The 17,689-nt window shown below is 43.4% G+C and overlaps 1 protein-coding gene across 1 annotated transcript; it reads left to right on the top strand.

Annotated features, from left to right (window-relative positions):
* Positions 1-2,900: 2,900 nt before the first annotated feature.
* Gins3 (GINS complex subunit 3) lies at positions 2,901-12,012 on the top strand. Its single transcript, XM_057753857.1, has 3 exons — positions 2,901-3,103; positions 4,988-5,221; positions 10,301-12,012. Exons 1-3 carry the CDS (start codon positions 2,918-2,920, stop codon positions 10,529-10,531), a joined length of 651 nt encoding a protein of 216 aa, XP_057609840.1. The 5' UTR covers positions 2,901-2,917; the 3' UTR covers positions 10,532-12,012.
* The last annotated feature ends 5,677 nt before the right edge of the window (positions 12,013-17,689 follow it).

The following is a 17,689-nucleotide window of genomic DNA, read 5'->3' as shown; positions in this document are numbered from 1 at the left end:
CTCACAGATCCTCCATATCCCTTGAGTTTGGAGTTCTGTCATCGGTAGTACAACTTCCCCACTCAGTGAGAGAAATTTAGAGAGCTCTGTGAGCACAAGGACCTCTGTGCTCCCAACACCATGCTGAGGCGTGTGTGCAGGAAATATCGGCTTTGTGTGTATGTTAGATAAACTGGTTTGAGACACAGACTTGGAATGGCTGATTTATTAACTAAAGGCTTGTTCACAGGTAACTTCTTTGCTATCTCTAGGAAGCAGCTAACTCTGGAGAGGCAATTTGTCTCCATGTCCCCAAGGGCCAAGATATCAAAGCATCATTAAATACTGACAAGATGGTAGCAGCAGAGCCAGCAACGGTTGGACTGTGTGACTGCTAATGCAGGAAACAGATGGATTTTGTTGTATAAGAGAAGCATGCAGGGAAGTTAAGGATGACAACCCCATTCATACGATGTTTATGGAGACCAGCACAGAAAAAGGGGAGGTGAGTGTTTCTTATTGTTGGGACTATTTCTTAAGACGAACCTCTCTGCAGATGCAAATAATTCCAGTCAGATCAAATTAGACCAAATTAAAGGCAACTCCCAGGGGAGGGGGCCTGAAACGGATGCCAGGGGCTGGGGTGACACTTCCAACCAAACATCCCAGACTCCTTGGATATAGGGGTGTCAGGGGGCTGGGGTCTCACTTCCAATCAAACACTTATCACCACTGCTAGTGAGAACTGCACTATTTTAAATATGGTAGGCACAATGATGCACACCTGTAACCCTAGTGCTTGGAAGCCTGAGGCAGGAGACTCCTGAGTTTAGTGCCAGCCTAGGCGGTATAACAAGATGTTGTTTCAAAAATGTGGTAGGATATTATAAGTGAAGGGGAGGCAAGTATTATCTGAAGTTAAAAGGGTTCATTTGTAGGAACTGATGAAAACAATTTTATCCCTGCCATCTCTAATACACTTTTCATTAAATATAGATATTCCATGATCTATAGCAGGGTGACTTCTCAATGAGCCCATCATCAATTGAAACATTCAGTGAAGGTACATTTGATTTCTTACCCTACAAGATATCCCAGCTTAATTCAGTCTGCCTCAAATGTCCTCAGAACACACTAACCTATGCTGGGCAAAATCATCTATTTTATAACAAGACGTTGACTATCTCATGTTATTTATCGAAAACAAAAACAGAGTGGGTGCATGAATAAGCTTTTGTGCCACTATGAAGTGACAGGCTGGGAGTGAGGCCGCTGGGAACTGGGAAGCAGCTGTCTGTAAGACGCGGATACACTCAGGAAGTTGACAACAGTGGCTGCACATGCCTAGCTCATCCTGAGTTTGCCTCTGATCCTGCCATGTCAATAGGAGCGTTATTCATAATTGTTTGGAAAGATATGGTCTCGCCATGGAACTCTGTCTGGCCTCAAACCTGAGATCCTCTTGCCTCCGCTTTGCCCTTGCTGGGATTCTAGGCATGGGCCACCATGCTTGACATTACTGGGACCATTTATTTATTTATTTATTTTTGGTTTTTCGAGACAGGGTTTCTCTGTGGCTTTGGAGCCTGTCCTGGAACTAGCTCTTGTAGACCAGGCTGGTCTCGAACTCACAGAGATCCGCCTGCCTCTGCCTTCCAAGTGCTGGGATTAAAGGCATGCGCCACCACCGCCCGACTACTGGGACCTTTTAAAGTAGCTGCCTAGAATAAATTGTTTTATAGTGACTAGTGATGGCATTAAAAGAAGAGGGGGAAAAAGTAAAGAAAGCAATGTAAATACTTCATTCATTTAACGCAAGTATTTTGGCAAGAAAAAAACAAGTGACTGTTGCTTGGCATATGTAAAGTTCTAGTCCGTATTTAGAAGGCTATTGCTGAAATGTAGTGAATTATGTGAATACATTAGCAAATTTTTTTTCATTCAAAACCAAAAAAGAGTGAAGATGAAAGTCATGCACACCTCCCTTCCTGTGCACACACAGCTCCCAAACTCCACCACCCCCAGGATTGCCCTTCTACAGTAGGGAAGTTCTGCATAACGCCTCGCAACAATCCCCCTCCACCTGTATCCATGTGTGAGCAGCGCCACCAATCCGAGCTCCCAGCAACCATGAGCGACCTTTCCTTTGCTCTCTTCAGGTACTGGACCTGTGATAACACTTGGTACTGAACTCCCGTGTGTAGGGTGGCTGTCAAAAGACTAACTGGACTAGGATTTCCTAGTCTAACTTCCTCTCTTGGGAACCTAAACTAAGAGCCACAAGAGGAATTTGTCAGTTGGCAGAAAAGCAAGCTGGAAGGTCCTGAAAAAGACTTTGCCACCCATGTGTAAATCTGCCACTTCAAGTTCCCACCCAATGGCTCCGTGCCCCATCAAAATACCACAAATAGTTCGTAACTCAGCACACAACTAGATATTCGGGCTAACGCTTGTGTTTTAGTTTCTTCTGTTGTTTTCGAAAACAAAAATTAACCTATCCGTGAAATGATATCAGTGAAATCCGCTGTAATGAAAGCGGATTTAATGAGGACTAAGCAGACAGTATATAATGGTTTTATTTGAAGCCCCCAAAGATGTTTTTAAATTTCATATATTTATCTAAAGGGCTGCATGAATACAGTCCAGTTAGTACAAACGCTGATGGTCCCTTCAGGTCATCAAGCTTCTAAGTACTTTTCCCAGCCTAGACTACCGGTGGCGGGAGAACTTCCGGCCGACTCAGCCAGGGCTTCCGCGCAGGTCGGTGACTCTGGTCCAGATCACTGACTTCATCGATTGCTTCTGCCTGAGCAGCCGCAGGTCCGCAGGGATCGACTGCTCGGGTCTGGCGAGTCAGGCGCGGGAAAGCGAGTTTGAAGCCCGGCGCTTCGCTGGCGCTGCTCGGCCCTCTCTTACCCGGACGCTTCTGCCAGCAACCATGTCGGAGGCTTATTTCCCGGTGGAGTCGGGCGCGCTGGGACCTGAGGAGAACTTCCTGTCCTTGGACGACATCCTCATGTCCCAGGAGAAGCTGCCGGTGCGCGTGGAGAAGCCCATGCCGCGTCTGGGCGCCTTCTTCCTGGAGCGGGGCGCGGGCGCCGACTCGGACCAGGCGCTCCCGCAGGTGAGGCGAGCCGGGGAGGCCGCGGGGACCCGGGGGAGCTGCCCAGCGCTCTGACTGGTCTCCCGCCATCACCGAATTCATTCCTAAAACTCTCCAAAGTTATTGGCTTTCCGAACGCTGAAGGATTGGCTGCAGCCGACCGCCTCAGGGTCTTGGTTCCTCTCATGTTTTCCCTAAAACTTTTTTGAGGTGTGTGAGTCTGGGGGCTGCAGATCGCCTTGTACGTTCTGCACTGATGACAGCGTCAGCAGCCTGTTCCCAAGGGCCGGTGATCCAGCGGGGGCCGAGGCGGGGGATGGTGGGGTAGAAGTGGGTGTGATTTAACAAAGGTTGAGTCGCTCGGCCAGGGTCCCACAGAAGCTTATGGTGGCTTAACCAAGTCAGTTCTCGGTAAAAAGTTGCTCATACACTTTTCATTGTTCAGAGTGAATGTGGCAGCTCCGTGTATTAGCTCCTTTGCCCACCCGACAAAGGCTGGGTAATGAGGCCAGGGGTTTCCAGGAAGTGGCAAACTGGGATTCGAACCTAGCGCCTTATGGCTTCAAATAGGAGATTTAATTTCTGGCCGGTCATCTCATTTCATCTTGTCATATTGTTTTCCAATTCTTTTAAGACTTTGAAAAACGTAGATGGCCGGGCAGTGGTGGCGCACGCCTTTAATCCCAGCGCTTGGGAGGCAGAGGCAGGCGGATCTCTGTGAGTTCGAGGCCAGCCTGGTCTACAAGAGCTAGTTCCAGGACGGGAACCAAAAAAGCTACGGAGAAACCCTGTCTCGAAAATCAAAAAAAGAAAAAAGAAAAACGTAGATGTTGGCCCTTTCTGCCATCTCTGAAGCCATGATGTGGGTTGGGAAGGGGCTGCCACCTGACTTCAGATTGATTCCATTTTCTCTTCTACCAGCGTCCAGATTGATGCATATATACCAAAGAAATTTTTTAAATTATATATAATATATATATATATATAATATATTCATTTACTTTGGAAAACTTCCACTTCTGTCCTATTGTTCTTTGTCATGTTTTTGTTGCTGTTGTTATAACCTGTTTTCTGTCTTCGCTGCATCTAACATGAAACCTCAGCCTAAGCTGACCTCCTAACGCAGTGATGCCAGAGGCTGGGGTAGGGGGTGACGACTAGATTAGCGGGCTTTGCTCTGATGTGAGCATTAAGGAGTCCTGTGCGCTGCTGAGTAGCGAGTGACTGTAGAGTATAGTGAGGTGCTTGCTGTTTTGAAGAGCTGGGGAAAGGATTTTTAATGTTTTCACTCCGAAGAAATGTTTGAGGTGGGCACTTAACTTGATTTAAACATTATACAGTGTGGAACTGTACTGCATCAGCATCTAGACCCCCATAAACATACCATTTTCACTTACCCAGTTAAGAATATATAAAGAAGGGCTGGAGGAGTGACTGCTTGCGTACAGTTGATGCATTAGTATGAGGACCCGAGTCTCGATCCTCAGCACCCACATCAAGAGCCAGGCATGACTGTGTCTCTAACTCTGGCAGTGGTAGGGTAGGGACTGGGGTTGACTGGCCAGCTAGTTTAACTGAACTAGGTAGTGCCAGGTCAGCAAGAGCACTATCTCAAAATTAAGATGGAGAAGGCATTGTGACAAGCAGCCTCTGGCTTCCACACATGCCATGGGTAGCAGGTAGACAGTGTGGGTCCCTGCCCTACCCTGACACACACACACATGCACGTGTGCTGAAAAGTAAATACAATGTTTAAGTCTATGGTTCTTTTCTTCAGATCACATCATAGTGACTTCCTCAGTAGAAGAGGCAGCATTTCCCAGAAAATATGAATTTCCTTTTTTTTGTCTCCACATACACTGACTATGCCTTTGTTTTTGAATTCTGCGCTCTTGTCTGATGCAGGGTACGAAGCTGGAGTTTCCCTTGTGGCTGGCTAAAGGGCTCTTTGACAACAAGTGGCGCATCCTTTCCGTGGAACTTCCCAAGATGTACCAAGAGGGATGGAGGACTGTGTTCAGTGCAGATGCTAACGTTGTGGACCTCCACAAAATGGGGCCCCACTTCTATGGGTTCGGCTCCCAGCTTCTGCACTTTAACCATCCAGAGAATACATCTATCTCCCAGTCTCTGCTGCAGGTAAGCGGTGTGAAGTATTAGGATGTGCATGTCTTAGCAGCCAGTGATGGCAATTAACAGACGTCATTTTCACCCTATGCGTTAGTCAGTTTTCTAAAGGAGAAAGAGACAGAGAGAAAGAATGAGAATGTGTGTTTGTGCGTAGGGTCTTAGAGCTAGAGAGCTGGCCCAGTGATTACATACTGCTCTTTCAAAGGACCCAAGTTTGTTCCTAGTACCCATGTCAGGCAGCTCATAACCACCTGTATCTCCAGTTCCAAGGTCTCTGACACCCTTTTCTGGTGTCCATAGACACCATGTACACAGTCATAGGTATACATACATAAAAATAAATCTTAAAATTTTAAGCCATTAAAAAAATTTAAGATTATAATCTAGTTACAGCATTTCTCCCTTCCCTTTCCTCCCTCCACTCCTTCCCCATGTGTCCCTCCCCATTCTCCATCAAATTCAGGCTTTTTTCCACTAATTGTTATTGCACGCATATATGTATTTGCATATACGTATGTATTCCTATATATGACCCACTCAGTCTATATACTGTTTCTTGTATGTATGTTTTAAGGACTGATCATTTAAAAAATAATAATAAGTTGAAAGAGTACCCATGGGCTCTCAGATCTATAAAAAGCTTCTAATTGGAGAAGAAAACTATTAAGGGGATTTATTAGATTGGCTCACATGATAATGGTCTCAGTGGTCCAGCAATGGCTGTGTCGCACAGAAGAGACTAAGAATCAGTAGTTGCGCAATCCTAGTCTGGTGCTAGAAGCTGGAGGATTCTTGGAGAACTGCTGGTTCTAGTATCAGCTAAGGAATGCCACCCCTACAGGATAGGGGAATGTGCAAGAGTGAGGGCAAGCAGACGAAAAGCAGTTTCCTTCTTCATGTCATTTGATCTGAGCTGCCATCAGAAGGTGCTGCCTAGGTTTAGGGTGGGTCTTCCCATTTCAAGTGAAGAAAATCCCTTCTAGAGCTTGCAATTCAGTTGACTCTTGACCCACCAAGTTGACAGCTAGGATAAGCCACTACGATTAGGGAAACTTAGGGAATGTATGATCCATAAGTTTGGTTTGTGCTATTCTAGGGTGACCTACACTTACACTGTGTCTGCCAGGTTGTTTTTTTTTTTTTAATTGATCCAGGGATGTAGATCAGTGATCTAGTACCTGCCTATTATATGTGAAGCCAATGAGTTCAAGCCCTAGTACCATTAAAGATAACCTATAAAGGTTTTACACGATATATCCTGGAGGAGTGAGAAGGGGACTGAATGATGGATAAGATCAAGATTTGTGTATGAAATTATCAAAGAATAAATAAAAGATACTGTATTTTTAAAGGGAAAACCAGTTATCCCAACTGCTGTCAGTCACCTGACCAGGAATCCACCCCAGAGGAAAGCTTGTTCACCTGAAGACATGCAAAGGAGGAGGGAGGAATAATTACTCCTTAATAAGTTAATGAATATACATCTTTCCCCGATGATGTTCCGTCTTAGATCGTTTTAGAATACTGGCCAAAAAGCTTAAACATGTTTTCTTTAGCCCCCTGGGGTCTCCCACTCATGTGCAGTCCTCTCTACCTTCTGCCATACAGCAGCTCACTAACTTCCATTGCAAAAGGCATGGCTTTCTCTCATCCTCTCCCCTGTCTTGCTTCCTTAGGCAAGGATCTATAGCTTGCCCAGCCTGTTGGTTTTCTCAGACTTTAATAAAATTCTCCTCTGGCTTCAAAACAAAAAAAATTTACACAATTATAGGGTCCTATGTAATGTTTTAATATGTGATGCTTATGTCAAGTTAAACGTATCTATCTTTTCAGTATTAATTCTTTTGTGTGTGTATGGTATGTTTATGTTTACATGTTAAGTGAGTGCCGGTGCATTCTTGCCCATGGCACACATGTAGTGGTCAGAAGACCACTTTGGGTGTCAATCCTCACTTTCAACGGTCTCTGTTTTAGTGTTGACCACAGTTAAACTAGTCAGTGAGCGTCCCAAGAGTCTCTTGTCTCCACTTACCATCTCACCACTGAAGCAGTGAGAGTGCAGCTGTCCAGTGCTATGCTCAGCTTTCCCATCGGTTCTGGGAATTCAGACTTAGGTCCTCATGTTTGCTTGGAAAGTGCTTTACCCACTGACCCACCTCCCTAACCCCTTAATCATTGCTTTTTTAGCGTTTGGAAATGTGCAGTTCATTATAACCCTCCATAGCCACTTTATTGTGTGGTAGCACTCCAGAACTTCTTGTTCTTATCCGATACATTTAAAAAAATATTGCCTGCCTATTCCTTTTTGTATTTACTTCCTAAAAATTGGAACCATCAGGAAATTGAAGAAGAGACAAAGGTGATGGTAGATTATAGGTGGTAGGCACATTGTTAAACTGTTATGGCCCAGTTGAAGGTCTGGACTGGAGCTCCTTTTGGAAGTGCTCGAGTTTCTTATCTGTTAGGTTCCCTTCTTCTGGAATTAAAGCGTGGCTCTCATTAATCTGATGTGTGATTTACTGAAGCTATGTGGCCTGTCTTAGCATCAGTTTTTCACCTGTACGACAGACGTAACAGTAACATCAAAATCACAGGATTAATAAACAGTGCAGTAGTCACGTTTCTGCTGTGATAAAACACCATGGCAAGGCAGCTTACAGAAGAGTTTCTTGTGGGCTTACTGCTCTGGAGGGGTAACAATCTGCCATAGCAATAAGCAGCCAGCATTGGTGACTGCAGCAGGCAACTGAAAACTCACTTTTCTTACAGTAAGCACAAAGCAGAGCGAGTACATTAGCCCGTAGGAAACATTCTCATTCAGACCACTGCAAATTGTAGCTAAAACAGTAATATATATATGTATAATATATATATATAATATATATAATATAATTATATATATATATTATACATATATAATTATATATATATATTATACATATATATATATATTATACATATATATATTACTATCCTTTGTGGTATATCCTATTTTAACTCTCCTTAATTATTCTTTTAATGTCAGAAAAAAGGGATCCTTTGTGTCTCCTGAGCAATAAACAGTCAAAAGACTTTAATGCCTCCTTTTTAGTTTTATAGAAACTGTTGGCTCTTATAAAACTGGAGAGATTGCTTATAGGTTAAGAGAGCCTGCTCTTGCAGAGGACTTGAGTTAGCTTCCCAGCAGCCATGTTGAGTGAGTCTCAGTGGTCTAGAGCTCCAACTCCAGGGGACCCGGTTCCTTCGTGGCACAGTAAGAACCTGTCTCAAAAAAGAAAAGAAAAGAAAAGAAACAAAAACAAAAAAACTTGGGGCTGGTGGGCTGTGGTGGTACACACCTTAACCCCAACAGTCAAGAGACAGAGGCAGGTGGATTTCTCTATTTGTTCAAGGCCAGCATGGTCCACATAGTGAGATCTGTCTCAAAAATAACAACAAAAGTTGGGGTTTGGAGGGATGGCTTAGCAGTTAAGAGCACTGGCTGGTCTTTCAGAGGACCTAGGTTTGATTCTCAACACCATATGGTGATTCACAGCCTTCTGTAATTCCAGTTCCAAGGGTATCCAACACTTTCTTGTGGTCCCCCAGGTACTGCACATATGTGGTATAAGACATATATTCAGGAAATATACTCATACACATACATATAAAGAGAAAAATCATTAAATCTTATTTTGTGGCTGCCTGATACCACAAAATTAAGGAAGGAAAGAAAGAAACATTGCTATTTATTCAGTAAAAGAAGTCCATACATAGACTACAGACCAGAAGGTTGATACAAGTTCATGAAAATGTAGAATGCAAAATGTGTTTGTTTACCAATATTTGGCCTTTTGTGTATCTCACTAAGTTACTTGGTAGACCTCTAACTTGTTCAGTGTTCTAGGCTGGCCCGAACTTGGGATCCTCAGCCTACTAATATCTTAGATTACATTCTGTGCCAATAGACCAACTCCCAGGACTTGTTCTTGAATTAAAGTTTTCTTTTTTAAAATAAGTTGTGTGTTTTCTTTTCCCATCTTTGCTTTCAAGTGTTTCAGAGTTGCTTCTAGACTAAATGATTGTCCTGTGAGACAGATGGGAAAGCTGGATTGGGGCTCATGGTTTTTGCTCAGCACAGTGTGAAATGATGCCTCTTGATCTTATGCACCCCCATCCTGCTCTTAGACTGAGAAAAATAGAAACCGAATCAGTTCATCCCAGATCCCATCTGGTTGAAAGCTGTTGGTTACAATTCCTGTAGTCATTGTTACCAGTAACAACACGCAGTGCTTTTCCAGGGGCTTACTATGCGCCAGCCTCTTGCTATCTGCCTTACATACGTTGCTTCACTGGTTTTAGTGACAATCCATTGGATTTCCATAACAATCTATTTTATTGTAAAAGAAACAAAGGCTTTCTTTAGTAGAAGAGGGCGTGCAAGCCTCCTGGGTGAGTCCTGAGATCAAATTCTTTGAAGCCATTTAAATGTTCCAGTGTGGGGGCTAGATAGAAGGCTCAGTGTTAAGAGTACACGTTGCTCTTGAAGAGGACCCGAGTTCAATTCCCAGCACCTGCTTTAGGTGGCTCACAGCTGCATGTAACTCCAGCAACAGGAGGGCAGGTACATTTATATCCATATACACATAGCCACATAATTTTAAAAAATAACAATAATGTCAGATATGGTGATGAACACTTTTAATTCTAGCACTTGGGAGGCAGAAACAGGTAGATCTCTGAGTTCTAAGCCAGCCAAGGCTACATAGTGATACCCTGCCTGATAAATAAATGAATTAACGAATAAATACATAGTGATACCCTGCCTACTAAGTAAATAAATAATGCTCCAGTTTAAAAAAACAAAACAAAAAACATCTAAGGACCAGCAAGATGGCTTATCACGGTGAAGGCACATGCATCTGAACATGATGACTGTGTTAGGTTGTTAGAAGGAGTGTCTCCCACAAGTTGTCCCCTAACCTCTACACACACATGGTATCTATCACATGTTCCCTCTGTTTCCCCTCAAAAATAAATTAACAGGTTTTCAATCTGTCTGGCTTTATGAGATGTGATACTGGCCCTGATTCTCTTACTCTTCTTCAGACTTTTATTGGCCGGTTCCGCCGCATCATGGACTCCTCCCAGAATTCTTACAATGAAGACACATCTGCACTGGTAGCCAGGCTAGATGAGACAGAGAGAGGCTTATTTCAAATAGGGCAGAAAGGACTGAATGACTTCCAGAGCTGGGAGAAGGGTCAGGCTTCTCAGATCACGGCATCCAACCTCGTTCAGAATTACAAGAAGAGAAAATTCACTAATCTGGAAGACTGAAGGCGGAACAGAACTGCAGCTTGTGGGTCTATTGCTGTGTCCCTGAGAAGACCAGTTAGCTTCATGGGTGACCCAACTACTGCCGCAGGACTTTTAACCCTCAGCAGTCTCCAAACTTGGAAACATCTGGTTGGTGGCAGATGTGGATGCTTTTGATCCTATTGGTTTTCCTGGACTTTAGTTACCTGCTGTTCCACAGCATGGGCCTTTTGACTCAAGACTGCAGCTGAGGATGAGCTGGTCTTAAATAAGGGTCATGGACAAATACAAAGTCAAGGAGGAACTAGGATTCCTCAAGTGTCTGGTCTCCTTGGCTGCAAAGGACAAGTACAAAGTGGGCCATCTCTGCCTGTTCACAAATTTCTCTTAAGCTGATTTGCCTTACCTTCCTCATGGCTGGACAAAGAACGGCACCCCCACCATGCTGCCTGCCTGCTGGGACTTACCCCAGTTCCCAAAACAGGAAACTGGGAGGGAAAGGGAAAGTCAGATGGATGGCATAGCAGAAAGGAGGAGACATTGAGCTTCTGTGCCCTGTAATCAGGGCTTTTGAGCTAGAACCACATCCCTTCAGTCCACCCAGAGGGGCCACGTTCCTGTGTTTGCCAGTGATCTCTGGAGCACTGGCACCACACGTCTTCCGTTCCCTGTCTAGAAGAGCTGTCAGGGAGGTGCCAGGAGTTGAAAAGTGGTTATTAACTGAGTGTTTGCCAGTAATGTTTGCACCAGGGGCTTACACTGAAAAACAGCCTGGCAAGTGTTAGTAGGGAAGACGCCTTTACATTTTTTTCTCCAGGAAATATTACAACATTAGTGCAAAGAGGACCCCTGACCACTTACTGGAAATGTGTTTAAAACTGCATCAAATGGAGGGGTGAGTTCTCCAGACCCTAGGCTGTCACTGTCTAAAACCTCATTTCCTAGGGCCGTTTGGACTGTCTAATGGGCAGCTTTTTCACACCACTGACCACCCTGGCATCCTACAGCTACTGGAAAATATCTTCATTGTAATTTGGAGAGATTTGGGTGTCCAGATCCCACAGATATTTTAATGGATACTTAAAATGACAGAGGTGCATTTAAATACCTGTCTTTAATACATGAAATTGCTTTTATTATTTGACTTCATTCTAAATAAATGATGGACTTTGCATTTTGTACATGTGTTGTCTAACTGCAAGGCTGGCGGGCATCAGCAAACCATCTAAGGACATGTTCTTTGATCGTATTTGATTGTAATGCTCACATCTGTGTTTCAACAACTGCACTTGTATTTGTACAGTATGCAGAAATACCAGGAGCGTTCTCTGGGAGTGTGCTAGACCCTATAAAAATGACACGTCATTCCTACCACGGCTTTTATGCATACTTAGGGCCCACAAACCAGGGTGCAAAGATTATATTAGCTTAGCTTTTGGCAGCTCTGCTTTCAAAGGTAGCTTTGTTTTTAAAGATAATACTGAGACTGCTAATATATTTCTCTTTTTTTAAAAAAAAGCATAAAACTTAATTTTCTCAGAGGCCACGTATTCAGAACTTGTTTTAATTTTTAAACAGATTATATTATAGTTTTTAAACCCATTTTCAATTACATAATGTCCTTCAAATCTGTCAGATTTTTCCTCTTCCCAGGAACCACCCACCCCTCTCAAGTTCAGGTTTCTAGGTAATTGTTTAGTTCATTCAAAGAGCTGATTTTTTTTTCCCTCAAAAAGAATGAATTATCTCAAATATTAAAGTGTTTCTAAACTTGAGAGAGTGAATGTGCTTTTTTTCCCTTAAGGGCCCTCTTTAGGTAACTGACCACAGTTACAGACTGAAGATTTCATTCACTCTGCAGGTTTCCCCAGGGACACATTGGGCTGTAAGAGGAGTGGGCCAAGGCGCTCTCTGAGTTCTTTCTGCTGTGCCTGACCTCTAACGTCTGGACAACTCCAAGCTTAGGCTATGGATCTTGGTGTATGCTGATGACTCCCAAGTTCAGAGCTCCAGCCCGACTCTCGCCCTCCAATCTGAGGCCTATACCCAGCCACCTGCATGATGTCTCCACTGGAGCATCTGACAGATCGCATCAGGATCAAGACTGAGTTTCCAGTTGTAGCCCCAGTCCACTCTTGTGACCTTTGTCTTCTCTCCTTGTTGCTCTAAACAGAAGAATGTGAGTGCTAGTCTGGCTTTTCCTTCTCCATCTCTTGTAGGCTCACCTTTAAGCAACTGACCACCTCTCCTACCTCCAGTGCTATCACCTAACTGCTCTCTGCATTCACCTTCCTCCTTCAGACTGTTCTCAGCATCTCCCCGATGTTTTGGTCTAAACATCAGATCCAGCCAGCGTCTTCCCATCTGAGTGGAAATGGCCACCCCATCCATCATCCTAGCACTATTTGTTAAAAACTCTGCCTTTGGTCCACTGCCTTTGGTCACCTTTCTTACTGCTTCTGTAGCAGGAATAATTTGTTTCTTATTTTATTATTTTTTAAATATTATTTATTATGTATACAATATTCTGTCTTGTGTGTCTGCCTGAAGGCCAGAAGAGGGCATCAGATCTCATTTCAGATGGTTGTGAGCCACCATGTGGTTGCTGGGAATTGAACTCAGGACCTTGGGAAGAGCAGGCAATGCTCTTAACCACTGAGCCATCTCTCCAGCCCCCTGTTTCTTATTTTATATAGAGAATTTCTCCCTAAGAGTTCTGAGCCTCTTGCAGAGCTACTAATTTCATCCTCAGTACCAATGAACCAGCAGACTGCCGTGTCTGAAGTAGTCACACAGGAATGTGAAATATTAAGCATCTCCAAAAGCTCATTTAAGAGTTGGTTTTGGAGCTGCAGAAATGTGGCTCATGCCTGGCAGTCAGGAGATCTAGGCTCAGTCCTCAGCACTATTAAAGAAAATTCTGCATGGAATTCTTGTTCCGTCACCAATCTTCAAGAACCTCAAGAGAACTTTTTATGTGTATTGAAACAGTGGTGTGCGATACCAAGATTAACCTTTGCAAAGAGAACCGTGGAAACCTCTTCTGTGTTTCTGGAAATGTTTTTGTGTTGGCGAGGAAAATATGTACTTTGAGGATCTTATAGAACAAAATATAGACTGTAATTATAAAATGACTGGCTAAAAGTGCTTGCTGCCCAGTCTGACCACTTGAGTCCAATCCCCAGGAGCCATGTGATTGAAGGAGAGAACTCATTCTCTTAGGCTGTCCTCTGACCTCCACATGTGCACCAGAGCCTATGTGTGTGCACGCACACAAAATATATTTTAAAAATTTTAATGTAATAAGAAATTACTCTCTGTTTTGTTCTCTAGTAAAGGTAAGCATGGACCATATGAATAGTTTTGTGGGACTGCGGAGATGGCTCAGCCGGCAAAATGCTTGCCTTGCAAACACGATCTGAGTTTGAGCCCCAGAAGCCATGACCAAATACCAGGCATAGTGAGTGCACAATTGTAATCTTGGCCTTGGGGAGGCAAAGATAGGCAGATCCTTGGGGCTCACCCACCAGGCACTAGGCAGCCTCGCATACTTAGCAAGTTATAGACCAGTGAGAGACAGTCTCGAATAAATAAATGTTCAGTACCTGAGGGATGACACCAGAAGTTATCTTCATGTTTTCATACTTATGTACACAAACGCACATAGAAAAATAATGAAATTCTCTAGACCTACAGAAAGGTCTCGGAAAGTTGGTATTGCTATCTCCTGATATTGCCCTCGTGAGTGATCTTCTTTTATTAGTAGTGGATGAACGGTACAGTGGAGCGAGGGCCAGTCAGCAGGGTCACTGTACTGGCTACTCTTCTCGTCGCTGTGAAAGGTTTATTTTGACTCAGTTGAAGGGGCTCAGGTGCAGACATGTCCCTGACCACAGGGACGTGCAGATGTTACCTCTTCGTGTCAGCACAGCAGGAACAAAGTCGAGACAGCAAGTGGAGCCTGGCATGAAAGCTCAAGGTCAGTCCTCAGTGACCTGCTTCCTCTAGTGAGTCCGCACCTTCTGAAGATTCCATTATGTCCCCAAACAGCACCACCAAATGGGGACCAAGAGTCCAAAGACATGGGGCAGGTCACGCTGAAGCAACTCCATCTTACTGAAAGCAAGAGACAAAAGCCTGGGTGGGCTGGGCCTGCTTTGGTTTGAGCATATCATGGATTTTTCTGCCTTCTGCTTGTCTGCCTAGTTATTCAAGCAGACAGTGTAGACCAAATGGTTTGCTTGGCAAGTAGCAGCATCCTTCTTCCAGCCCCAAAGACAGGCTAAGAAGACAAGGAAACTTGAAGGGATGCAAGAAGAGAAAGGAGTCCCTGATCTTGGAGTTTGGCTGAAGTTCTTCATCCACTGAGTCAAGAACTAAGGTACAACCAACAGATTTGCTTTGAAGTTTGCCTGCAGAGATAAAACTCCTTTTTCTAAGACAGAACCCCAGACAAGGATGTTAAAAACAGAAAATAAAAAAGGTTTCTTGGAGGTAAGAGTATTTGTGGCCTTTTAATTTTTTTTTAAACCTTAGCAACACACCTCAAAACTGTCTTACAATTTATTTTACAAGAAGGAAATACTTGAAGAAAAATAAACTAGCTTGTATTTTTGTACTTGTTTTTAGAGCATCACATAATCTTCAAATCCTATTTGAATTCTGTGCCCTTTGAGCAATGTAACTTCAAAAGCCACAGAATTATAGACACCCAAATGTGACTTTCTTATGAGTTTTCTCATGTATTGGGTGTGTACTGCCCTTCCCTGTCTTCAGGAGTCTGTCTGCTCTGTATCTAGGATACATACTAAAGTCACTTTCTTAGGTATCACTCTCTAAAATGTCCTTGTAGTTAAGCACGTATGTTGTTCCTTATCGCTACTTAATAAGCTCATTGGCTTTACCTCACTGTGACTCATTGTGAAGTTCTGTCCTGTGCATGGTCGAGGATCCAGCATCATTTGTGTGGTGGTCACTTAGGGGAAACTCTAGAGTCTGGCTGTGTCTCCCTGCTGTTTGTTGATAGTCCTATTATCCTGTTGCTTCCCTTCTTGTTTGGGTAAAGGATTGTGGTCCTCACTATCCCTGGAAGGTCTCATCCTGCCTGCTTTTCCAAGACCCACATCAGAACTAAAGGTCATTATTTCATGCAACTATTTGGCAATAATTTTGGATTTATAGAATAAATTTAAACACAGGACAAAGAGTCTGTATTCTTTCTCTAATAACTTGAATCATGGTACATTTTCAAACAAAGATGTTAACATACGTGTTAATCCCCAGACTTAATGCAGACTTCACCAACTATTCTACTGATGTCCTTTCCTATTTCAGAATCTGATTCAAAATCCTGTGTTACACTTAGGGATCTCTTGCTCTGACAGGTAAAATAGCATCAGCATTGCATCTGAATTTTGGAAGTTCATCTTACCAGAGTAGTTTCATTGCATAAGGAAGAGAAGGCAGGGCATCCAGGCCAGCTAGCCCTATTCGCTTATGGAACACATAGCTAGTGAAGGCAGAACTACTCACTGGAGCCCCTAGTGCATACATCTGACAGAAAAGGATATCGTGGATTCTACTTAAAATTTCTTAGCAGTCTGTCTCTGACAATCAGTAACTTAATTGTCTCTCCCTTTCCCTTCTGGCTCCTTCTCAGTAATTTTCTTTGTGTCTAAATGAGTTTAGGATGAGCACGATTTTATATACCAGCATTATTAACAAGTGCCGGCACAGCTCTGAAAATAGTGCCTGGGAGTCACTTGTTTCAGAACTCAGAGAGCGGCTCCTGCTAACTCCCACCCGTGGCTAATTACAAAAAAAGTTCCAAGCCCACAAGACAATTTCAGCCCCAGTTTCATCCCCGAGGGAGGAAAAATCTGTCTGCCACATGGTTTGCATGCAGAACTAAAGCTAGCCTGGGGACATTTTCTTTGGACACAAGGAGTAAGTGAGTAGCTAAGAACAGAGCTCCAAGTTCAACAGAGGTGGACTAAAGGGAAGGGGGTTTGTTTTGAGGCCGAGAGACTCATCTGTCTCTTCAAGAGCAGAGCAGTGTTTAAACTTCCAAAGAACAGTCATCTTCTCAGCACTTCGTGTTTGCTCTTGCTGAGGAGCTAGCCCCAGATCCTCCTTTCATATTTTCCATTCAAAATACTGTGTTTAAGTAATACGTTTCTTTTCAAGTAATGAATCAGTCCAGGAAACACTAGCTGAAGCTAGCTCAGGCTTTGATTGATTTTTCAGAGGGTCTTACCAGCTGAATTTCTCAAGTCATTCCAAATATTTTTAGTGGGGAAAAGAGCCATATGCCAATGATAAATTATGTTGTTGTGTGACCAGGCATGGCAGTCAAGTGCTCTGATTTTTTGAGGCCTTTTTAAAAAGTCAATAAAAATTAAAAGCCTTATTTCATTGAATGCTGTTATTTCCTTTTAAAAGGCTTTTCTGCCAACTGCAAATAAACCATATTAAAAAAAACCCATTTGCCTTGGGTTATTGTATGTGTGTCTATAGAAAGAACAGAGTGTTCTGCTGAGCTAAATGGGGAAGAATATATCACTGGAATTACAGCTCACACATACCCACCTCCTCCCTGTCATCCAAGTGGTATAGTAAGGTCTCGTGTGGTCCCACACTGCCATGCCAGTCTCCTGGGAGATGTTCTCTGCTCGGGGCATCAAGGAAAAGAACTAATGCACGGAGGACAAGCTGATGGAGGCTGCCGAGGGTTTGGTCCTTCCCAAAGTGAGAGCAGAAGGACCACTGGGAGGAACTAGTCAGACTGCTGAAAATCCCTGGTGTTAGCTAGGTGGGGTGATGTGTGTCTGTAATCCCTGCTTTCAGGAAGCTGGGGCTGGAGATTTGTAACTTCAAGGCCAGTTTGGGCCACCCTGTCTCAAAGAAGAAAATGGTTTTTGTTTGTGTCTGATGCATGCAAAAAAAATGTGTAACTTATTTGTATGTTATGACATGTTATAATACAGTGGATGCCCAGAAGTTTCTATTCAGTTCTAATGCAATCATGTTCCTTCGGCAATTTCCCCTTACCCACCACCTCCAGAGGTACTATCCTCCTTGATTTTATGTTTCTCCTTGATTTTTAGATCTGATGAATATATTGTTTTGGTTTGTTTTTAAAGTCTATGAAGATAATATACTCCCAGATGTGTTGCAGAT

The sequence above is a fragment of the Chionomys nivalis genome, chromosome 21, assembly GCF_950005125.1.
Source record: "Chionomys nivalis chromosome 21, mChiNiv1.1, whole genome shotgun sequence".
NCBI lineage: Eukaryota > Metazoa > Chordata > Mammalia > Rodentia > Cricetidae > Chionomys > Chionomys nivalis.
This window is presented reverse-complemented; position numbering and strand designations above follow the sequence as displayed.